The sequence below is a fragment of the Octopus bimaculoides genome, chromosome 6, assembly GCF_046866305.1.
Source record: "Octopus bimaculoides isolate indiv1 chromosome 6, ASM4686630v1, whole genome shotgun sequence".
In the NCBI taxonomy this organism is placed as follows: domain Eukaryota; kingdom Metazoa; phylum Mollusca; class Cephalopoda; order Octopoda; family Octopodidae; genus Octopus; species Octopus bimaculoides.
The window spans coordinates 117,656,688-117,679,793 of record NC_142933.1 but is presented as its reverse complement, the minus strand read 5'-3'; the positions used below and the strand labels follow the sequence as shown (position 1 = coordinate 117,679,793).

General features: G+C 33.3%; 1 protein-coding gene across 1 annotated transcript in view; it reads left to right on the top strand.

The window, feature by feature from the left end:
- The window catches only part of LOC106875298 (uncharacterized), a 53,421-nt gene extending 48,773 nt beyond the window's left edge, over positions 1-4,648 (top strand). Inside the window, exons 16-18 of the mRNA XM_014923386.3 lie at positions 1,038-1,140; positions 2,436-2,511; positions 4,358-4,648. Of these exons, the coding sequence (XP_014778872.2) occupies positions 1,038-1,140; positions 2,436-2,511; positions 4,358-4,529 (351 nt within the window). The 3' untranslated portion in view covers positions 4,530-4,648. The remainder of the gene's footprint in view (positions 1-1,037; positions 1,141-2,435; positions 2,512-4,357) is intronic.
- The last annotated feature ends 18,458 nt before the right edge of the window (positions 4,649-23,106 follow it).

The following is a 23,106-nucleotide window of genomic DNA, read 5'->3' as shown; positions in this document are numbered from 1 at the left end:
TTAATCAACACTTATAGTCAATACTTGTATTTAGTATGTCATTGTTCCACGACAGTGTGAGAATGAATTTAAGCATTGATTAAGTGTCAGATGTGTGGTAGTTTAGCTAGTGAATGCAAGTTGAGTAATCCCTGGGTCAGCCAATCCGTATATACTCTGGTTGAAACAAATAAACTTAGTGGTATCTTGAGAAGTAAATTAAGTAAGGAGAATCTCTCTGGGATGAACAATTAAATGAGAACAGTCATAAAAGAACAGAAATAAGAGTTTCATTTCCAAATGTCAAGAACATTACTTAGTAAGACAAAGTACCTGAAGATGACCATAGAATACAATGACTGGAAACATTGTGGATCCAGTAGCCTAGAGGAGGAATTTGTTCTCTTCTCAGAAATTTGATAAAATTTTGGAACTCACACATTTCTACTTCATGTTTTCTTGTACTATAGTGAACTCTGTAAAGTTTAGGTTAGTTTCTGGTAAACCATTTTTCTGTTCTTTAAGTTTGCTTGCATTGATAAGGCTCTTGGGAAAAGCATGAACCTCACAGATCCCCATTGCTTTCCTCCAATACATTAGAAACCTGTGCCATTTTTATCCATCCATCCATCCGTCTTCTCCACCCACTATTCTTAAGAGGGCTGTTGGGATAGAGCCCTTAGGGACCTACCAGAAGCAACTGTCATTAGACTTTCTGGTTGGACTCTCAAGCTCGACCAACTGAGACCATGGATATTATCCATCCATCTTGTTCTTGGTCTACTTGTAGATCTCCTGTTGGTTGGCTTAGCTTGAAGAATTTGTTTTGCAATTCTTTCCTGCAACATTCTAACCACATATCTTTAGTACCAGATCTATGATCTCCCAATGTTGCGTTGGATTTGGGTGGCAGGAATGCATAGTGTCGTCTCTCCTTTTCATAATTTTTATGAGCTGGGTTGACATGCATCCTATTGTGGATGTGATATCACAATCAGTGAGTATAGGATTGGTCAGCCAATTTTAAGAAATCTTAAATTTTTTTGTTTTTCATCCAGGAAGCTTTTGGTGCAGATAATGTAAAGTTTAATGGTCGAATACCTGGTGTTCCCAGACTGCCAAACACATGTAATGTTTCCATATTAGATGGACATTTGGAAGGTAAGTTTTCTTATGTGATTTGTTATATTTTAATCCTGGATTTGTTTTGACTTGTTTTTAAATTCTGGTAGCAGACGTAGTTAGAATGTTAAATTTATTAGTCAAATATAAATAATGTAAATAATGTACCATTATTATTATTAGTTAACAGCCATTTTCCATGTTGCATGAGTTAGATGGATCAACAAGATCCAGTAAGCCACAGGACTACTTCGTATTCCAGGCATGTGATTAAACATTCTGAATGCTCCAAGTTGGTGGAACCTGTAGAAAAGAGTGACCAAAGAAGACATTGGTCAATGTGGTAGAGACTGATGTGAGGGGAGCGAACCTCACGAGGGACATGACCAGTGACTATGGCTTGTAGTGGAAGCAATGTTAGACTGGACATACTTAACCCATTCAGTCATAGAAAAACAAGTTTAAAGATGATGATGTTGGTCATGGTGGTGATGGAGATTGGCTTGTGTATTATTTACATTTGGGTCCATACCATTAATTCCTGCTAGTTTCCAGATGTTTAGATGTAGCAACCTTTACATAATTAACAGAAATAAAACCAAGATGGGAGTGCATCATCGTATGATTTCTTATTATAATAAGAGATACCAAAATTTATATTTTACTGCACTGTTCATCCATTGATTATTCGCATAACAATGTCACATTATCAAAAAGATGTATAAATCACTATTCCTTCAGTTCTATATTTAAGAGATGAGGAATTATTTACATTATTTACATTATTTACATTTGACGGATATTTGTCCTCATCTTGTTTGTTGTCAACACAACGTTTCGGCTGATATACCCTCCAGCCTTCGTCAGGTGTCTTGGGGAAATTTCGAACCTGGGTTCTCATTCCTAACGATGTTACTATTATTATATTATTATTATTATTACTATTATTAATCAGGTCGCTGCCATGAATCGAACTCGGAACCTTGGGGTTAGTAGCCCGCGCTCTTAACCACTACGCCATTCTAACTAATAGTAATAATAATAATAGTAACATCGTTAGGAATGAGAACCCAGGTTCGAAATTTCCCCGAGACACCTGACGAAGGCTGGAGGGTATATCAGCCGAAACGTTGTGTTGACAACAAACAAGACGAGGACAAATATCCGTCAAATGTAAATAATGTAAATAATGTCACTATTCCTTGTTGCTTTTTTATTTATATTTTTGTATATAAGAGCTGAAATTTATGTGAATAGGACCATTGTCTTTTGTAAGGATTAATATTATACATTTGTACTTGTAGATTTATACTTCTGTATTTATTTGTTTCCAGGTAGAAAAATATTGTCCCATGTAAAGTTAATTAAGGCCAGTGTTGGAGCTGCATGTCATTCGAGTGATAAAAACAGGTGAGACTAATTATCAAAGTTTGTGGTTCAATACATGAAAGAACATATTTAATGCGGTTTGTAAAATGTTCAGGCTTATACTGTTTCATTGAATTCCTTGTGGCTAAGTAAGTCATGGAACTTGAGCTCAATCATTAAATGTTTAACTCTTTAGTATTTAAACTGATAATATCTGGACCCATGTATTTTTTTTTTTCCTTCTTTGTTCAGACTGGCCAGATCCAGCCTCTTGCGTTTACCCTACATTGTCATTCTAAAAATTAACAATCATAACCTCGAAATCCTGATGCTACAAGATAATACATGTTTAATTCAATGTGAATAAATAAGCATTACATTTCACAGGGTCATTAAAATGCTAATTGGTTAAGCAAGTTTCTTCATCGTTTACTTTAGTTCTGTCCTGGTAGAAATCATCCTTAGTGCCAAGGAAGTGGATTAGCTGTAAAACCTGTTCCTAGAACACAAGTTTATCTAACAATACTAACATAAAAAAACAAATGTTAAAAACAGTATTAATAACTAGTTAGTGATTGAAGTTAACATGTACTGTTGACATCGTGGAAATAAGATTCAAAGCTTAGCAAGCACTGTTTAATATTTCAGGATAAGCAATATTTTGGCAGTTTCAGTTCTGTTGTTAGAATCAGGTACCCTTTCTGCTTCATAGTTGAGGGGATTAACAAAATATATCCAACTCCAAAACCAGCTGTTCCAATTAACAAATTTTGCAAAACCAAAAGATTAGATTTTGAAAACTTTTCTTCGTTTTAACAGCATAATAAAAGAAGACAGTTACTAAAAATCAGTTTTATTTACAGAAGTATTTCACTCGTATGATACTGACAAATGTGGTTCAATATTTTTAAATGATATTGACAAATGTTGTTTGATATTTGTCACATTGTAATTGTTCTGGGTGACACTGTGGGAAAATGATGCAACTTTTATTTGGAAAACTGATATCATGTTAACGCAGGCAGCTGGGTCAACAGGATATCAAGATATCATTGGGTCCACAATGTTCATCCCTTGATATTTCACTATTTAACCCTTTAGCATTCAGATTACTCTGTCAAATGTAATGCTTATTTATTTACATAATTTTGAACTAGTCATGCATTATCTCGTAGCTTTAGTGTTTTGATGATGTGATTGTTTATTTTTAGAACGACATTGTAGTGTAAATACAAGAGGCCAGAGCTGACATAAAATAGATAGAATATTTGGGCCAGATATGGTCGGTTTATGTACTAAAGAGATAAGTCTTGCTTGCTCAGGTCTATTTGTAAATAAGAACCATGAAATTGATGCTGCTCATTGCTGTAGACATGGGAAACCACTCTGTAATTGCTAAGCATTTTGTTATCTATCTGTACAGATTTTGAGTAACAGGAATCCATTCCAGTGTATTATTGCACGAAAATCCTGCAAATGTTTTATCAACAAGGTCACCAAGCACCATTTATAATTTGATGCAGTTGCTTTATTATATTCATGTACACTTATAGGGTTGTAAACTACGGATGATATGGGCATAAGTCTAAATCTTACTGAAGCTTTTGTGACTCTGAGCAGAGCATACGCATATAACTTTGCTTGCTGCAGATTTCTCGATGGCCAAGAAACAGTTTTCACTCTTCCATCACAGTTAAGAAAATTCTTTTACTAGTAAGATAGAGAATTCAGCTGTAAAACTGAAATGTTTGTACACACTCGTGTGTATGCATATATGTGTGTGCATGTTGTATAAATGAATATGTATATATATATATATATATATATATATATATATATAATGTATATCATATATGCATACATTCTCTTTTTCATTTCTTTTTTCCAGTGTTAATAGTGTCCTATTAGCCTCAGGTATTCCAGAAGATGTGGCTAAAAGTTCCATCCGCTTATCGGTCGGGCGTGAGACCTCCTTAAATGACATTGCCATTGCTGTAGAAGATCTGAAACAAGCCGTGTCTCTGGCGAAATCCAAGGATGCTGCTGCTGATACTGATTGAAGAGATGAAAACAATCTAAAGCTAACAAAACGTCTTTTCATGCTTGGTTCGGTGCTTTTTTTCTCTAATTATGTGATCTTTCTTGGAAGAATCATAATTGTAATAAAAAGAGAAATGTACACGTTTGTACCTTTTTTTTGGTCAAAGAAGAAGGGTTTTATAGACACATGTTTACAAAATTTATGTAACTCTGTCTTGGAGTAGTGCAGAATAAATCCGTTTTCTAACACACAGTAATGGAGAAACAGATGATAAAAGGAATGGTTTTTCAGCAATAGCTTGTTAGTTTTATTACCCCTTATTTTCCTCCTGTAGGTTTTTAATATTTTTTTTATTTAAAAATTGTTTTTTTTTAAATAATATTTATTATTATTATTATTATTATTATTATTATTATTTATAGTAATAGTAGTTGTAGTAGTAGCAGTAGTTTAAAAACATTCATTTCGTGGGTGGTTACTAAAAATTTTTTATCTGTGATAACTTTGATTTAATTTATCCTGAAATTTTTATTATGCCTCTTTTAAGGTGAAATGGATGAAGAATGACATCGTATCTTAAGAGCTGTAACATTTTCGCTTTAGCCATTGCTTTGATTTTCACAGATTACGGGACATAAATGATAGCATTTATTGAATGTTTTAGATATTTTCCTTTAAAAACTTAAGTTGCTGACAGTAATTGTATTTTGCTGTAACCATAGGAACTGAGCAGAAGCTGAAATGAATGTGATGAAGCGGCAAGCTCCTGGAAGGGTAGTTGCAAGCGTACATCACTTGATCGGTGGTAGCTGAGATCATAAGGTGCGTTCACAGGCCTTTCACATAGTCTGAAGTGTTCTGCGTTGCTGATATCCGCAGCCCCCTTCACACATCTGAAGTGTTCTGGTGTTGCTAGCATTTGTCTGATAGCTGGAGTGTTCTGGTGTATTCAGATATTCTGCTGTGGGAACTTGCTGACAGTGTGTGCTGTTCTGACCATAGAACATTCAGTGGAAGCTGAAACAATTGTGGTGAAGCTGCAACTCCTGGATGGGTTCTTGCATGGTTGCATCTCTTGATTGGCAGCTAATGTAGTATGGTATAGTCTCAGGACCTGTCATACATATATATGTCTGCCTCACAGCTGGAAATTTTTGGTGTAGTCAACTGCTATATTACTTGACTCAGCTGAAATATTCTGGTATCACCCGCCTAACAGCCTCGTGTATTCTGGTGTAGTCACGTTGTGTCAAGATGCTAAGTGTTCTGATGTAATCAGAATATGTGATGCACAGCCTGAAGTATTCTGGTGTAGTGAATGCATGTTGCACTGCTTGAGGTATTCCAGTGTAGTTAATGCATGTCAAACAGACTGTAATGGTCAGGTGTGCCCATAACAAGGGACATGGTTTGAAGTTGTTTTGGTCTAGTCACAGTTACCTGGTATCTGCATCAAGTCACTGTACTTGATGCAGCTTGATGTGTTTCCAATGTAAAATGCTAAAGTGTTTTTTATGTCCTGGCAGCATCTTGTATGCTGTCTCTATTTTGACAATATAGTTGCAGTTCGTAATGCATAAAGCTTAAAGCGTTCCAACACAGAGATTTGCTTAAACACTTCAGATGTTGTCACAAAGCATCCGACGCAATAAATGAAGTATTCTGAAGTAATAATCATCACAAGGGTTATTAAAATAGGTACCAGTGATATTCAGAGAATTGGTTCACTTGACTTTGTCCCTTCTCCTGAAAGAGTCAATTCACTTAGTCAAATTATATCAATGCCTATGTATTTCCTGCCTATATTCTAAGGTCAGTCTACTTCCGTTTGTTGTGGTAACAAACTAATGACTTTATTACCATAGCAACTGTATCTTTTTAATGTTTTGTTTAACTGTTTTGATAACTGTTTTCTATCACCTTAAGTAATAACATCATCATCATCTTAGAACCAACCAACGCTGCCTTGTAGAGTTTATTTCTTTACTTTGTACTTATTTGATAATGTCTAATGACTCAACCATTTCTTTTATGATCATGTTTGTAATTTTTGCATCAGTTTTATATTTTTTTACCATCATTTTCTCTCTCCCCCCACACACTAAATCAGTCAGCTACATCACTTTTCTGCTAGTCATAAATAATATGGCTGTATGGGTTAGAAGATCACTTTGCATCTATGTGGTTTCATGTTCAATCTTACATTGAAACACATTGGGCAAGTGTCTCTCGCCATAGCCATGAGTCAACCAAAGTGCTGTGAGTAGAATTTGGTAGACAGAAACTGAGTGGAAACCCATTTGAGGGACTGTGCTGTTCTTGGGTTGAGCCTTAATCTATCTGTTGGTTTAACACTACCACCTGGCCCATAGATGCTTTTAGCAAAGTCCACTCTGTCATAAGCATTCAGTCCAGATGTTAGTCTGAGGGTAACATCTTCCCCGTCAGTCTTGAAGGCCCTGAAAAACGTCATGGGAGCTGCCCTTCCTCCGTTGACTAAATCATAAAAAATATATGTTTATTTGGATCTGAATCCTACCAATAAACTATGTGGTGGCTACACTTACAGAAACATGTATGTGGGTTTCTTCATACGCTCACACATATGCTACCATATGAAAGCACATGCTAACAGATCCATGTGTGGGTTTATTCCACACTCGTTTCACACAATGTGAAGACATTTATTTCATGTAGAGGTGATACATACATTCACATATTACATATGTGAATATGTGTTACATACATACATACATACATACATAATACACAACATTATTCAGCTACATATACATATTGTTCATTCACACACACAAACATGCAGGCACAATATATAACAGTGTACACACACACACACCATGCATGCATGCATTCACACATCAAATGCAACATATGCTGATTATATAAAAAAAAGAAAATGTTGCTCCAACTTGGCTACATCCATAATTTAAACAAACTAAAAAAAAAAAATGCAAAGAACTAAAGAACCTTACCTTCTTCTTTGGTAACAATCAATGGTACTTTCTCTCTTCAACTATTACAAACTATTGTAACAGCAACGGCTGTCTCAGAAATACACTTAGTGACATTTGTTGCTCTTGGTGTTTTCCTCGTAGCTCTTCTAAGCTCCTGACTTGGACATTGAGTACTTTCAAGCTTCCTGGTTTATCTGGTTGAAGTTTTTTTTTTTTTTTCTTTCATTCAAATTGACCTCTATTATTATTATGATTATTACAGACAGCAATTGAATGGCACAAGCTGTAGAGCTCCAGACAAAATACCTGTGGTATTTAGCTCAGTTCTGAGTTAAAATTTTGTCTTTCGTCCCTCTAGACATGGGGCAAGGCAATAGGGAACGCTCCAGTTATATGCAGAAAGTCAGTTCAATTGACAGTGTACCGATCCCCATAAATGTTCGACTTCGTGCCACTGTAAGAAATCATTGCTGAAGATCGAGTCTTTGAATTCTATTGAACCACATTTCCAGCACTAATATATATATATTCATTCCCTGTCAAGCCTTCTTTTAACAACAGTTGGCTTCATTGAAGAAAGAACAGGGTGTTTTTTTTTAAATAATACATGCACACACACACACACACACACACATGCATATTAATGCTGGAAAATGAAGACAGCAAGTGTAAGGTATGAGCCCACCTCAGCCTTCTGTTCTTCAGATATTACTTTGTAAAACCAATAATGAATTTTTTTTAATATGACAAAACAAGATATTCACCAAAATTTATTAATAAAACAAAAGAATCTATAATTGACAAATGAATGCAGGGGAAAACATTTTTTGAAAGTTATTTTTAAGATTATTTTTAAAGAATCACCTCTCCCCCTCTGTTCTTGTTTTGGAAATATTTGTCTTAAAATTTTTGAAAATATACCATTTTTCAAAATGGTAATAACTAGCTGCTATTATTTTTATTATTATTATTTTATTATTATTAGAATGGCAGAATTGTTAGTGTGTCAGACAATTTCATGTGGCATTTCGTTTGACGCTACATTCTGAGCTCAAATCCCACCAGGGTCAACTTCACCCTTCCTCCCTCTGGGAAGTGATAAAATAAAGTACCAGTCGAGTACTGGGGTCAACCGCATCGATTCCGCCTCCCCTCGAATTGCTGGCCTTGTGCCAAAGTTAGAAAGAATTATTATTATTGAGCTGGCAGAATCTTTTGCCCACCAGGCAAAATCCTTAGTGACATTTCATCCGTCTTTTCGTTCTGAATTCAAATTCCACCAAGGTCCACTCTGCCTTTCATCCTTTCGGGAGTCAATAAGTACCAGCTAAACACTGGGATCGATGTAATCGACTTATCCCATCCCCCAAATCTGCTGGCCTTGTGCCAAAATCTGAAACCGTTATTATTATTATTATTATTATTATTATTATTATTATTATTATTATTTCATGTTTTTAAATTGTAATTTTGTTTGTAAAACTCAAAATTTTCCAGAGAATCATCAAGTCCCGAAATAGGTTTGGTTGTCAGAAGAGAGACTATAAAAAAAAGTTGTCCCTAAAGTTTTGACAAACCTTATTCTTACATTTTCTCTGGTTGCAATTTTTTTTTTTTTGCCATATTTTTTTTAAGAGGAAAAAAACATAAAAAGAAAACTTATTTCTTTCATTTTATTTTCATTATAATAATTATGATTTTTTTTTTCTTTTTAACAGTTGTATATGAAAGCTTTGAGTTTATTTTAAAAAAAGAGGTTTTCTACAAAAGAAAAAGCAAAAATAATAATTCAAACAAAAATTTAATATATTTAAAAAAAACAAAAATTGATTTAGTAAGAAAATAGAATATGAGAACATTTTTTCTCTTTTTTTTTTGTTATTTTCTTTCCTTTTTTTTTTTAAATGATTATCCCGAAAAAAATCATTTTTAAAAATTTCCCGAATGACTAAAATGAAGAAAAACAATAAAAGAAAAAAAATGAAGAAATAATGAATACATTTATTTTTCAAAAAAAAAAAAACCTTAAAATTAATTTTTGAAAGACATCTCTAAAGCAAGCAAAATGGTAAATTTAGAAATCTATCTTCAAACTCTTTGACCCGAATATTCTCTCTAACCTTTTAAACTTAGAGAGACATGCTTAACTCTTTATTATTATTATTGCTATCATTATTATTATTATTATTATTATTTTTATTTTTATTATTATTATTAATATTATTATTATTATTATCATTATTATTACTGTTCTTGTTCTTCTTGTTTAATGTTTTCTACTTGAATGAAAACATGGAAACAATAAAAATAGTGAAACATGAAAAAAACATATAATTTTAAAAAGTTGAAAGGAAAAAAAAAAGAAAGAAAGAAAGCAGATGAGGATACAATTTCTATTTTTTAGTGCCACTTATCAACTATATCTCACTGAACACTGTTTGTAAATATCAGCAGATGAAAAGCTTTCATTTCTTGTATGCATGTTAATATATGTGTGTGTGTATCATGTATGTATATAATGTATATAGAAAAAGCACAGTAACTAAGTGCTTAAGAGAGCTCTTGACCTGGGTGTATGAGTTCATATCATGATAAAAGGCAGTGTGTTATTATTGTAAAAAAAAAAGTACATGACTCGTGTTCCTCTCTGTTGAACCGCAGCGGTAACGACAAGCATGAGGAGAGTCTGGTATCTTAGATCCCAAGATAGACTTGACCTCTTACCCAAGCTTGTTTTGTGACTGCGTACCATTATGTATTGAAGCAGAGAAAAACCTGTTTTGTGCCTGTTCGTTTGTGTTACTCAAGTGTGTATGTATGATGCCTTTTTTTAATTTTTTTTTTTTTTACCCCTGTAAAATTTTGAAATAGGAATTATGAAACTTAAAATTTTAATTTAATATTTCAGTGTTTTTTTTCTTTTTTTTTTTTTTTGCAGTTTCTTCCCAATGCCCCTCTCCTCCCACCTTTCACCACTGTCGAATTTTTGTTTTCTTTGAAAGAGGAAAAGAAATATGAAGTTCCATTGAGTTTGTTTGCATGATATACTAATAAATAAATTAAAAAATCAATTTTCATGCTTGCCAGTTCTATAAGTTCAGCTATTTGGTTGGACAGTATCCTTAACAAAGACAGGATGGTCACAGCTTAAAAATTAGTAAAATTATAGCATTTTATTTTTCAACAACAGTATCCCGAACTTCAATAGCAGATCTCATGTTTTATTATAAGTCATGTAGCTTTTACTTGGATTGCTTCTATGACAACTCTGAGTTTGAAATCTGCTTCTGATTTGAAAAAAAGTATATGGTTATAAGAGTTTGAGTTTGTAACCTTAGCACTCAGCCCTCAATTAACTGTTTCTGTGCCATGGTTTTCCTCACTCCTCCATTTAAAACCACTTTAGATTATACATGGTGAAAGTGCATGTTCTTGTGATTAGAAGTGTTTAACTCATTTGGTCGTGGTTTCAATTCCTGGACCAAGCAGCACTTCATTTTACATTGCTCCAGTTTAATCAGCTGAAAAGAGTGCCAACTGGGTGCTGGTGCAGTTCTTTCTTTCTCTCTCTCCTCCTCGCTGTCACATTTTGAATGTGCCACTGGATCAAGAGTGAGAGGTTCAAGAGAGTGTCTAAAACAATGAGCAAAATCATGGTATGTGTGTGACCAAGCCATACTCACCAGTAAGTGACCACTGGCTGTACAGATTATCCACATTGTCGTTCAGTATATTTATTCTAATTTTGATCTTACTGTTTCTCATACCTTCTTATATCTATTGGGTCATATTTATGTTCTTCTCTATCTCCCTGACACTACCTAAAACTAATTTATTCTGATTTTGTGATTTTTTTTCTTTGTATTTTGTGTATTTTGTGGAAATTTCAGATAATCTGTCCGACAGTGGATGTGGATTAATATGATATTTAAAGTAATTATGAGAAAATAATCTTTAATTAAAATTTTTTTTTTTGTGCGTAAATAATGTTGAAGAAAACCAGATTGGAAAATATTGAAGAGAATGATATGATGGAGTGAGATTAACTTTGATTTTATTCTCCATCTTGATCACCACTGTCATTATCATCATCATCATTGTTGACATCATCATCATCATTGATTGATTAGCAGAATCAATTAGAACGTAAGACAATGTTTCTTTTTGGTTCCTTACTTTCTGAGTTTGAATCCTACCAAGGTCAACTTTGTCTTTCATCCCCCCTGGGGTTGATAATATAAAGTACAAGTCAAGCACTGGGGTTGATTTAACTAACTCCCTCATCTTAAAATTGCTGGCCTTGTGCCTAAATCAGAAACCATTGTTTTATCATTATCATTATTATTATTATTATTATTATTATTATTATCATCATCAAGACAGTGGTTTGGCAGAATTGTTAGCATGCTGGGCGAAATGCTTAGCGGTATATTTTGCCCATCCTTATGTTTTGAGTTCAAATTCCACCGTGGTCAACTTTACCTTTCTTCCTTTCAAGGTCGATAAAATAAGTACCAGTTGAGTACTGGGGTCGATGTAATCGACTTAACTCCATCCCCAAACTTGCTGGCCTTGTGCCAAAATTTGAAACCATACTTATTATTATTATTATTATTATTATTTCATCATTATCATCAGTTTTGTGTTTACAACTATTACAAAGAAATATTTAATTGTATTACCAGACTCATCTTGGTGTGCCTCAGGTATATATGTGTTGCATGTCTAAATTGTGACTTTTAGAAGCAGATTTCGGTCAAATTCATTTGTTTTATGGTTTTCACCTTTACCGTTATATCATATCTAATTTATATAAGAAATTGTTATTATTATTATTATTATTATCTGTAACATTGTCATTATTATGTAAAATTGATTTTAATTATTTTTTCAATTACTATGATAATGATGATTTTTTTAATTTTCATTTCTATTTTTACTACCATGCTTATTTGTTTCTTGAAACAATTACAATCTCCTGAAAATTAGCACCTCAACCCGACTCCTAAATTTACAGATAAGCTTTTAAAATTCCAATTTTCAAACAGATTTTGTTATCAATATTTTTTGTTTATATATATATATAAACATACAAAGGCTAACTTGCCCTCATACATAGCCACCACCTTGCACAGACGAAACACAAAATAACTGTAATTTCTAGGGAAGCAAGCAAGCATGCGCACACACCCAAGCATGCGCACACACCCAAGCATGCGCACACACCCAAACATGCGCACATGCATGCATGCAAGTCACATAAAATATGAAATATGTGGCTTTTTGACTTCAAAATATAGGATGTTTATATAGATATCATTGTACTTTCAAACGTTTAGAGCAAAGTAAATTGTGTCTGCATGTGTGTGTATGTATGCATCTGTGTGTGTATATATATGTGTACATATAATACACACACCGAAATATTAGCAATATTATTGATGTAGGAGTACATTTCAATAATAATAGCCTTTAAGAAAACATAAAGATCACTTTTACTCTTGTTTCATGTTGTCTACTATGTTTCTGTATGTAAAATATTCCAACTCCATCCCAAACCAGAACTAATGCTGGTCAGATGTATAGGACTCTCTGTCCTTCGTCCCTATCCTCTTTCTATGAAATGCCCGACTCTAGAGAAACTCTACATAGACTACATTTAAATCACACGAAACACCCGACTTTTGATTCTTAATTTAAAAACAAATATCCATAATTTCAAATTCATATTTCCTAAAAAGAAAACAATTTTCATAAATAAACACTTGTACCCGACTTATACATAATGATAAAGTTTTGACCCACATGAAAATAACTTTTATAATTTTATGCTATCAGTGTCTCCAGGCAAGAGACGGGGTTTATTTGGAGTTGCATCTAAAGGAATCCTCAACTTCTAATGAATATGTAAAGTGTATTACACATACTAATTTTTCCCCCCCTCACACCTGTACATTTAAATGCATGTGTGTGTGTGTGTGTGTGTGTCATCATCAACATCATTGCTATTTTGCACCTTGGCATGTCCTTGATAGATTATTGTGATTCGTGTCAGCTCTTGTTCAAACTAACTGCCCTCCTAGATGGGTTGGGAAATGACATCTCATTTGTGCTTTTCATCTGGCATGGTTTTTAACTGCTGGATACCCCTTCCAACACAAACCATTTTGCAGAGTGTTCTAATGTATTATATCCTAGTGCCAGCACTGGAGCAGTTGTCTTGTCTGTTGCTTTCTCTGTTTGTTAATGCAAGCATGACAGAGTAGGCGAAAAGAAGAAGAAGAGCATAAATATGATGGGTGAGTGAACTGGAGCGAATGTGGTGATAGGAGAAAAGGTTAATAGAATAGAGTGATCCATAGTTGTGGGTGGGGAAGAATGATATAAATCCACAATGCTGAGAGTGAGTTTTGTCAGGAGGGAATGATAGGAGGTTGAGAGATTAGAGGATAGCAATATGAAGTTGGTGTTAGTAAGAGAGAGAGTGATGGCTAGCCAGCCTTATTATGCAGGCATCAAGATGGTGGAGAGGTGGAACGAGGGGAGATGATGTGTGGGAGAACAGACAGATTCAGGGCCATCATTTGTTGTATATGTGTGATATGGTACAATGGATAGTCGGGGGGGGGGGGGGGGTGAGAAAGTAACAGAGAAGGCAGCAGGTGGAGAGTTAACGAGAAAATAATAGATGAGAGATCCAGCCTACTCTCCGTCACCACCTCCACCATTTTCAGGATTGCTTTTTTTTGCTCTGCTTGCGGGGGGGGGGGGGGGGGGGCTTGTCACCTCTAGCATTGTGTCTGCCTCTCATTATAGTTCTTTGTCAGTTTCCAAAGATCACGCTTCACTTTGCCCACATGTCCCATACACTCATCTCAACAACATGCATGTATATATATATATATCATCATCATCGTTTAACGTCCGCTTTCCATGCTAGCATGGGTTGGACGATTTGACTGAGGACTGGTGAAACCAGATGGCTACAGCAGGCTCTAATCTGATTTGGCAGAGTTTCTACAGCTGGATGCCCTTCCTAACACCAACCACTCCGAGAGTGTAGTGGGTGCTTTTACATGCCACCGGCATGAAGGCCAGTCAGGAGGTACTGGCAATGGCCATGCTTGAAATGGTGTATTTTATGTGCCACTCGCACAGGAGCCAGTCCATCGGCACTGGCAATGAACTCGCTCGAATGTCTTTTCACGTGCTACTGGCACAAGTGCCAGGGAGGCGACGTTGGTAATATATATATATGTATATATATATATATAATGATGATGATGATGTATGTATATCATGAGCCAAATCTTCAAATTACCTTTCATCTTAAAACAGACATTTTCAATAATATAGTTCTAGATACACTTGTCTAAAAGTAGACGGGATGCTCATGGCTTCAATACTTTCTTTGGTGATAGACCTGGGAGTGTACAACAACACTTGGATGTTACAAGAACAGCAATAAGCTTCTTTTTTTTTTTGTTCTTATCCTGAATGTTATGGGTGGGTAAAAATCATGTAGAAAGAATCCGAACACAAACGATGAATAGTAACAATAATAATGAAAATAGGCCATTTTGCAAAGTCTTTGACAATTGTATGCAAAAACAAGGTATGAGAGACATTTTATTTTATTTTATTTATTAGTTCTATAGCTTTTACCCCTTCATATTTTCATCAAATACGAAAAATATATTTTTTTTATGAACTAAAATTCAGACAGGTATTTTTTCTTTCATTTTTTTTTTTTTAATATATAAAAGTTGAATCAGTAAACCCGAATCGTTTAGATGTTTTTGCACATGTATAAATGCATATATGTGGATGTGGATATATATATATATATGTATATATGCATGTATGTATGTATGTATGTATGAAGAACAAACACTGCTCCTAAATAAGCTGAGTCTTTTTCTCAGTTTCAATTTCCAATTGAAGCTATTTCGCTTAATTAACTCGTTAGCATTCAGATTATTCTGTTAATTGTAATGCTTTTTCATTCACATTGTTTTCAATTAATCATGCATTATTTTGTAGCTTTGAAATTTTGATGATGTGATGGTTGTATATTTTTAGAATGGCATTCAAGAGTAGGTGTGTTAGGCTGGATCTTCCTCTTTGGACATAAAACAGCATATTTGGGCTGGATATGGCTGGTTTAAAAATGCTAAAGAGTTAATACCTTCAACATGGCATTAATGTCACTCATTCACATTTTACTTCCCCTCTCCCCCAAAATAAAATCTTAAATTCTAGGCTAATGTAAGAAACAAAATATGACTATAATTACATATTCTTCATGGCACTGTCACATTAAGTTGACAACATACCATCACTTTATCGTGCTGCTACTGTATAAATCTGAGAGATTTAGAAATGTATTATTTCTATTTACATATTCTTCATTTTATCTAATTTAAATGTTTCTCTTATACAAATAAATAGATGTTTGTATCTACTATTTACTATATTTATACCTTAATTTGCATTCATGCATATGCAGTGGTTTTTTCTCGTTCTCTTTCTCCAATGTTGTTTACCTGTAGTTCGTTTTATATCATCCCTTTTTGATAAGTTAGTGTTTTTCTTTTTTTATTGATTCTTTTCTTTTCTGTATTTTTCTGTGTTATCTTTTCCTGTTATCTCTGCAAATTTCATGTCATCTGTAATTTTAAAATCATGCTCCCGAAACATTTAAAATGAAGCCTCTACTTATTCCTAATGAAAATCAAAACTTTCAAATGCAAATAATAATAATAATAATAATAATAATACCAATGATAATATAGGTTTGTTCCTGTTAAAATATTTATTACTACATTCATAATAAAACTTAAATCATGAGATAGGTTTTTATGCAGTGGCTTCCAATTTTTCTAACTTACTATATAGTTCTCTTCCTTTAAAACAGGTTAAAATAGATTGCACATCATTGTTAAATGTTGTCATAATGTTCCATCTTTAAAGAATACTATCTCAGTTAGTGTAACATATTCTCGCCAGCAGCCTGTGTTACTACATTCGTTACATTTGTAACAAAAATATTTTACGTATGACTTTTAGATTTCAATAGAAAGGTGTTTGTTTAAAACTGGATAGTATTTTGTTAGTTGCAAAACTATGTGTGTGCATGAGTGCAGATATAATGGTCATATGATAGATTCTCAGAGTAACATCTAAAATATCCTTTGCATTTTTATTCACTCTTAGTTTAAAATGCATATATATCATCATCATCATCGTTTAACATCTGCTTTCCATGCTAGCATGGGTTGGACGATTTGACTGAGGACTGGTGAACCAGATGGTTACACCAGACTCCAATCTGATTTGGCAGAGTTTCTACAGCTGGATGCCCTTCCTAACGCCAACCACTCCGAGAGTGTAGTGGCAGTACTGGCAACGGCCACGCTCAAAATGGTGTATTTTATGTGCCACCTGCACAGGAGCCAGTCCAGCGGCACTGGCAACGATATCATAATTCTCTTGTTGAATATAATATAAACTGTAGTGTGTAGAGGTAAATGATTTTTTTTTTGTTCAATATCTAATTGGGGGTTTTAAAATGGTAGTAAGATCTACATTATTGAGGAAAACATTATTATGCCTCTGTGAAGGTACATAACACTCTGCTAGCTTGACTGACACATTGACTTTCCCCTCTACTTCCCATTTGGTTAGCAGTGAGAAGGATTGGGTGTCCGACTGTGTACAAGAATTTAGTTTCTTTGCACGCAATAAAACATTTCAATTATATTTTGCACTTACTTGAACTTTCTTATTTCTATGTTCTAGATGTCATCTAAGTACAAGTTAAACTTCATAAAATATGAGGTGTAATAATACAGACTATTTTTCTTTTCTTTTATTCTATTCCTAGAATTATCTATTTGCAGCTTATGATTGCATGCTGCTTCTTGATTTAATGAACAGCATGCATATCTTAACAATTTTCATTTCATAATAGTTAATATGAAGCATTGTGGAATAGAGTAATACCATTTAAGAAAGCTGCTTCAATGCAAATTTGGAAATAAAGCATAAACAGAAGCATTGTTTACCATTCATTTCTCAACTTCCATTGTTGTGGCTTTCTTAAACTCTGTTTCTTCTGGGCAAAATGCTTAGCAGTATTTCGTCCATCTTTATGTTTTGAGTTCAAATTCCACTGAGGTTGACTTTGCTTTTCATCCTTTCGGGGTCAATGAAATAAGTACCAGTCGAACACTGGGGTTAATGTAATAGACTTGTCCCCTCCTCTGAAAATGCTGGCCTTGTGCAAAAATTTGAAACCATTATTTTAACTTCATTTGATATTTATTCATTTAAAATACTTCCTTCATTTCATTTTTTTCTCTCTATATTATGACTCATCATCTTCATTTCACTATAAACTGCCAAAATTGGTGACATTTGGTCATCTAACTTAGAAACTTTAGACCAGTAGTAGCTGGGTTTTTGTTTTGTTTTTTAATTATTTTTTTATTTTTAGAGCAGGAATTTAACACTTTGCATATCAAAACTGGTGCAAGGATTTGTTTTCTTCTCAGAATATTTTTTCAAAATTATTATATTTTGGTTTTGAAGCTTAAAACTAGTGCTGGATGTTTTATTACTTAAAAAAAAAAGAAAGAAAGAAATAAAAACCCGTAAGGTTTAATTATCTGCTGACTGATTGGTATAGCCATAAATTTATTTTCTGCTAGAGACACTTACCTCTGTATTCTCTTTGCAGTGCAGTTTGTTCAAAAACATATCATTCTTTTCGCATTTCACTCGCAAAACATGCTAAAACCAAACTCTTTATATTAAAAAAATATGTAAGAAAAAAAAAAGAAACGAAAACTGCCCATTTTCTCACAGATAAATTCATTTGGTGTTTGTTGTCAATTTATTAATATTGGCTGAATGTGGATGTATCTCTGTCGACTCATATTGAATGATTATTTGTCATTAGCTATGGCATTGCAAACAAAATAGGTGTATGTTTTTGTTATTTTTAATTTTCAATCTGATTCATACAAATACACACTCTTTTCACTATTTCAGTTTGTTTGTTTTTTTAGCCATTAGTCTTGTCAGTATGTCTACTCGTCTGTTGCCTATTCATTGAAACACGTTACACAGTGGTCAGCACATCAACAAGAGACAAATTGTGATTGTTAACTCAATGGCCACCAGTCATTATTGACATATAACTGATACAATAATCTGTTATAACTCACCCTCCTTCTATGTGATTGCAGCATCATGCAGCTAGACATTCAGTGCATTTACTAATAGCAACTTGACTTAGTTCTATAACTCAATAACTATCAACTAACTGTTTGTAAGCAAACACATCTAAAAACCCTAATTTTCATCTGGTGACTCTACTCTTATACCCGAATTCAACTAATTTGAGCAACTCCCGAAAGAAATTAGTTTAGGGATATGAGTATATCCCTGAAATAATTATAGTTCTGTGTGTATAAATATACCTATTATACATAAACATATTTTTACAAAGGCAGTTTTTTTCATTGGGTGCTTTCACAAAGCTGATTGTTTGTGCAATTTTTCTTTTTAGCTTTGTCAGGAAGTATTTCCTCATTATCGAAGTTGATTGATTAAAATTACTAACATTCTATCCCTTGTCTGCTGCTGCTAACATCTTAAATAATCTTAAAACTCTCACAGTAAACCTTTGAATTGTTAATGTTTCTCAGCTAGGGGCTTAGAACTTCCTTTATGTAAGAAGTCTTTTTCTTAAACTTTTGTCTTTTGCTCTATAGGTCCTTAAGTCTGTGAAATTATATTAGGGAATTTATTGTATCTTGATAAGTGTTCTTATTTTCCTTATTTTTTCACATAAGCATATTCTTTGATAACATGTCCGCTTTGTTTAAATGTGGGTCTTCATCTTGGTACACCATCTTTCCTATAAGATTATATTGTTATTTAATTATTCTAAAATACTAATTATCAATTCCCATCAAATTCATGATTTTCTTCTGGTTTTGAATTACTTTACCAGACCTTTCTCCCATCTATTCTTTGATTTCCTCGAAATATGCAACAAAATTAACACCCCAACTCTTATTACAGTTATTGTGGTTGACTGAATTGTGACATCTTTTTTTTTCTCTCTTTAGTTTGTACATGAAAGGGGTGGAGAAGGGGGTTCAAACAACTGGACTCCCGATATTTACTAATAAAACGAAACGTTTTAATTGCCCGAAAACTGACCTCCTTCATCTGCCTCTTTTTATGTCAGTAAACAGAACTCTTCAACTAAATTTAACCAGATGTTGATGTTTTACTCCTGTCTAAACCCTCTCTATACATGATTAACTTAACACTAGGAAATGACAATTGTAAACCAGTCAACTTTTAGAGGGGAAAAGTTTTCAAATATATTAAATTTTTATTCTATGGATATCATTCATTAACCTGATACAAAAATTGCATTTGCTGGTGGATATTTGTACTGAGACAGAGTTGGTGTTCACCTATCAGTTATCTCCCGAAATAGGGTGATCCCAGCAGTACGTCAGTATTAAACCCTCATCAAATGTTTCATTCGGTTAGTTTCTGTCTTTGTTCTTTCTCTTGTGGGTTTTAGACGTATCTATCTTCCTTGGTGGAAATGTAAAGAGACAACATACTTGTACAGCTACTAATGACTACTGTTGTACATAGCTGTTTTCACCTCCCGATTGCATGTTAGCTGTGCAACACTTAATTTTACAAGTATATCTATATACACTCATACTGTATCTATGTTGGCCTCTTCCATCTCCAACTGTTTTTCGTTTTGTTTTCTTTCTTTCTTTTTGGTCGAGGGAGCTCCATTGACAAAGCTATCTACACACTATACGTGGAAGTGTATATGTCTAAGTAATTATTCAAATGTCTCCTGAAAGAAAAATCTACTTATTTCTATTCTCATTCTCCCGACATATATTTTGTAGATTTCTCTCTATTTAGCTTTGTCATGCTGACTCCCTTTGCCTCCTACTCACTCTACCCCCCTCTATTTCATTGACATAACAGTACTCTTGTATTTTTGATATATTTAGATCTTTGGTGATTTAAATTAGGCAACATCACAGTCTGAGATCAATTCCCTTAGATGGTTGACATTGATGTCATAAAATAAATACCAGTAATATGCTAGAAATAACTCCATTGACTCTACTCCTTCCACTAAAAAGGTAGGGGGCCTTGTGTTTTTTATCAAAACAAATCATTATTGGCTTATATTAATAACTCTAGGGGCTACTCCTTTTTTATTCTTTTCCTTCATTATGGACCTCTTCATTTATTGAAGAATTGATTCTTATTTTCAGTTCTTTAAAAATTATTATTATTATTGTTGTTTTAAATGGATAATACCTATGTATTCCATGTTTTTACATCATGTTAGATGTTTCAGTCAATTCTTCTTTTACAATACGAGGCTCTCTCTTTTAGAACATCAATTTCTCAATCACAAAATCAAAACGAATCGCCATTTATCTGTAGCAAACTAAATACAGTCCATTGCACTTCATCCTAAAAGTACAGTGTAATACCTACAACATACACATCTAAAACTAGAGTCAACAAGAGAGCTTCAGCTTGCTAGAAATAGTAGTTAATTCTCTCTCAAGTCACACCTTTAAAAAGATGGGATGGTCACGGCTGAAATGCCTTTGATAATAAACCTTCTTAGTAAGGGTTGGTTTGGGGTTAAATAACAGTAACAACAACAATAACATCTAAAACCAAAACTATGTTGTTTCTTTCTGTCTGTTACATCCAGTTTGATCGTTTTTTTTCTTACCTATTTCTTAACATCCACTCTGGTTATAAGACAAATCACTCTATCTTTCTTATATATTGTCATATAAAGATAGCTTACCTACTTTCTTCTCATTTTCCCATTTTCTTGCATTGTTGTAATGTAATTCTGTATTGTACAAGTTTGTCTAAATTTGATTGTTAATCTAGAAGTATAGCTTTGTTTTCTTCTTAATATAAGTTTAGAAATGGAATCTTTCTTTTTTTTTTTCTGTTCCTAAATATTCTATCACATACAAAAAAAAACCAAAAAAAAAACCCCAACAATAATGCAGTCACCTGGAATTGGTATAGTAATCATTGATACTGAGTACTGAAACTATTTCTTCAAATGATTGATTCTTACCATTTATTGTGTTTAATTATTTTCTATTTTATTGCCTCCATGTTTTTAGTGTAATACAGAAATATTTCAGAAAAGCACAAACACGTACACACATACACACTTCTATAATTTTTTTGTTTCTAATAGGCTTTGAATGAAAATATATATGTGTATATATATATATTATATACTGTGAATGCATATTATATAATGTAAGCTTTATATATATATGTATGTATATGATATTTCTGGTAATATTGTCTCTCCTCTCTAGCTGCCATTTATATACGTTCACTAGTTTTCTGAATATGGAATGTTCTAAGAAATTTTATTTATTAATTTTGTAAAGTTGTACACATGTAACATGTTTTCCTTTCTTTGTTTCCATTTTTTTTTAATATCAAAACTTTTGTGTTTCACTTTTTTTCTCTAGAACTTAAAACATTAACTGTCTGTTATATATATATATATATATATATATATACATATATATATATATATATATATATATATATATATCATTAACTGTCTGTGTTTTTGTAATATTTTGTTTCACTGATCTAAATGTTTGAAGGAAGAAAAAAACCCAAAACCTCTTAAATAACTATTATGTATCTTTATGTCTACTCTCTGCTTATCTGCTTCTCTCTCTCTCTCTTCTCACTTCTTGTATTAGTTTTTTTTTTTTAGACAATGTTTTTACCATGATGTAATAGCAATTTGTAATAAAACAGTTCTTTTAAAGTTGATCAGAGTTCTCTCTTTTCATTTATATATTTTTATTGTTTTTAATCAAAAGCATGATCATTAACCCTTTAACTGTAAAATTAAGCTTCACAGTTATTCCAGTAATGATGTTAGATAACCTTGGCAGTCCGCCAGTTATGGTCAAGATAAACAATTTATGGCAATTTTACTATCTTAAGATATTGTTTATAGTGAGAGAGATTTGTATCATTGTCATTTAAATCAGGATATTGGTGGGTTTGTGAAGATTTCAGCAGTAAATTGCAAACAACAAAATGACAACCAGTTACTTGACACTCTCGTCGCTTTCACTTGAATGTTATCTCAGTGAAAGGTGAATTTTTCTCATGCTACTTACAGTGTGACTGACTTCCATTCTCGTTACAATGGAAGATATTTCAAGTTTCCTAGAAATATTTAAAACCATTTTCAGGTCTACATAATGGAGCCTCTATGTGAACACTTGCCTTACTAGAAATAGCAATGAAACCTTTTTCCAATCACACCTATCTTTAAAAAAAAAAATTGTTTAATGTAGTCTCTGTAGTCTATGGTACAATATTCCAGACAAAAAAAAGACAGGGTGGTCATAATTAGAATGGTTTTAATCACAGATCTACTTGTTAAGGTGGCAAGCTGGTAGAATCGTTAGCACAAAGGCTAAAATGCTCAACAGCATTTCATCCATCTTTGCAATTTGAGCTCAAATTCCGAGGTCA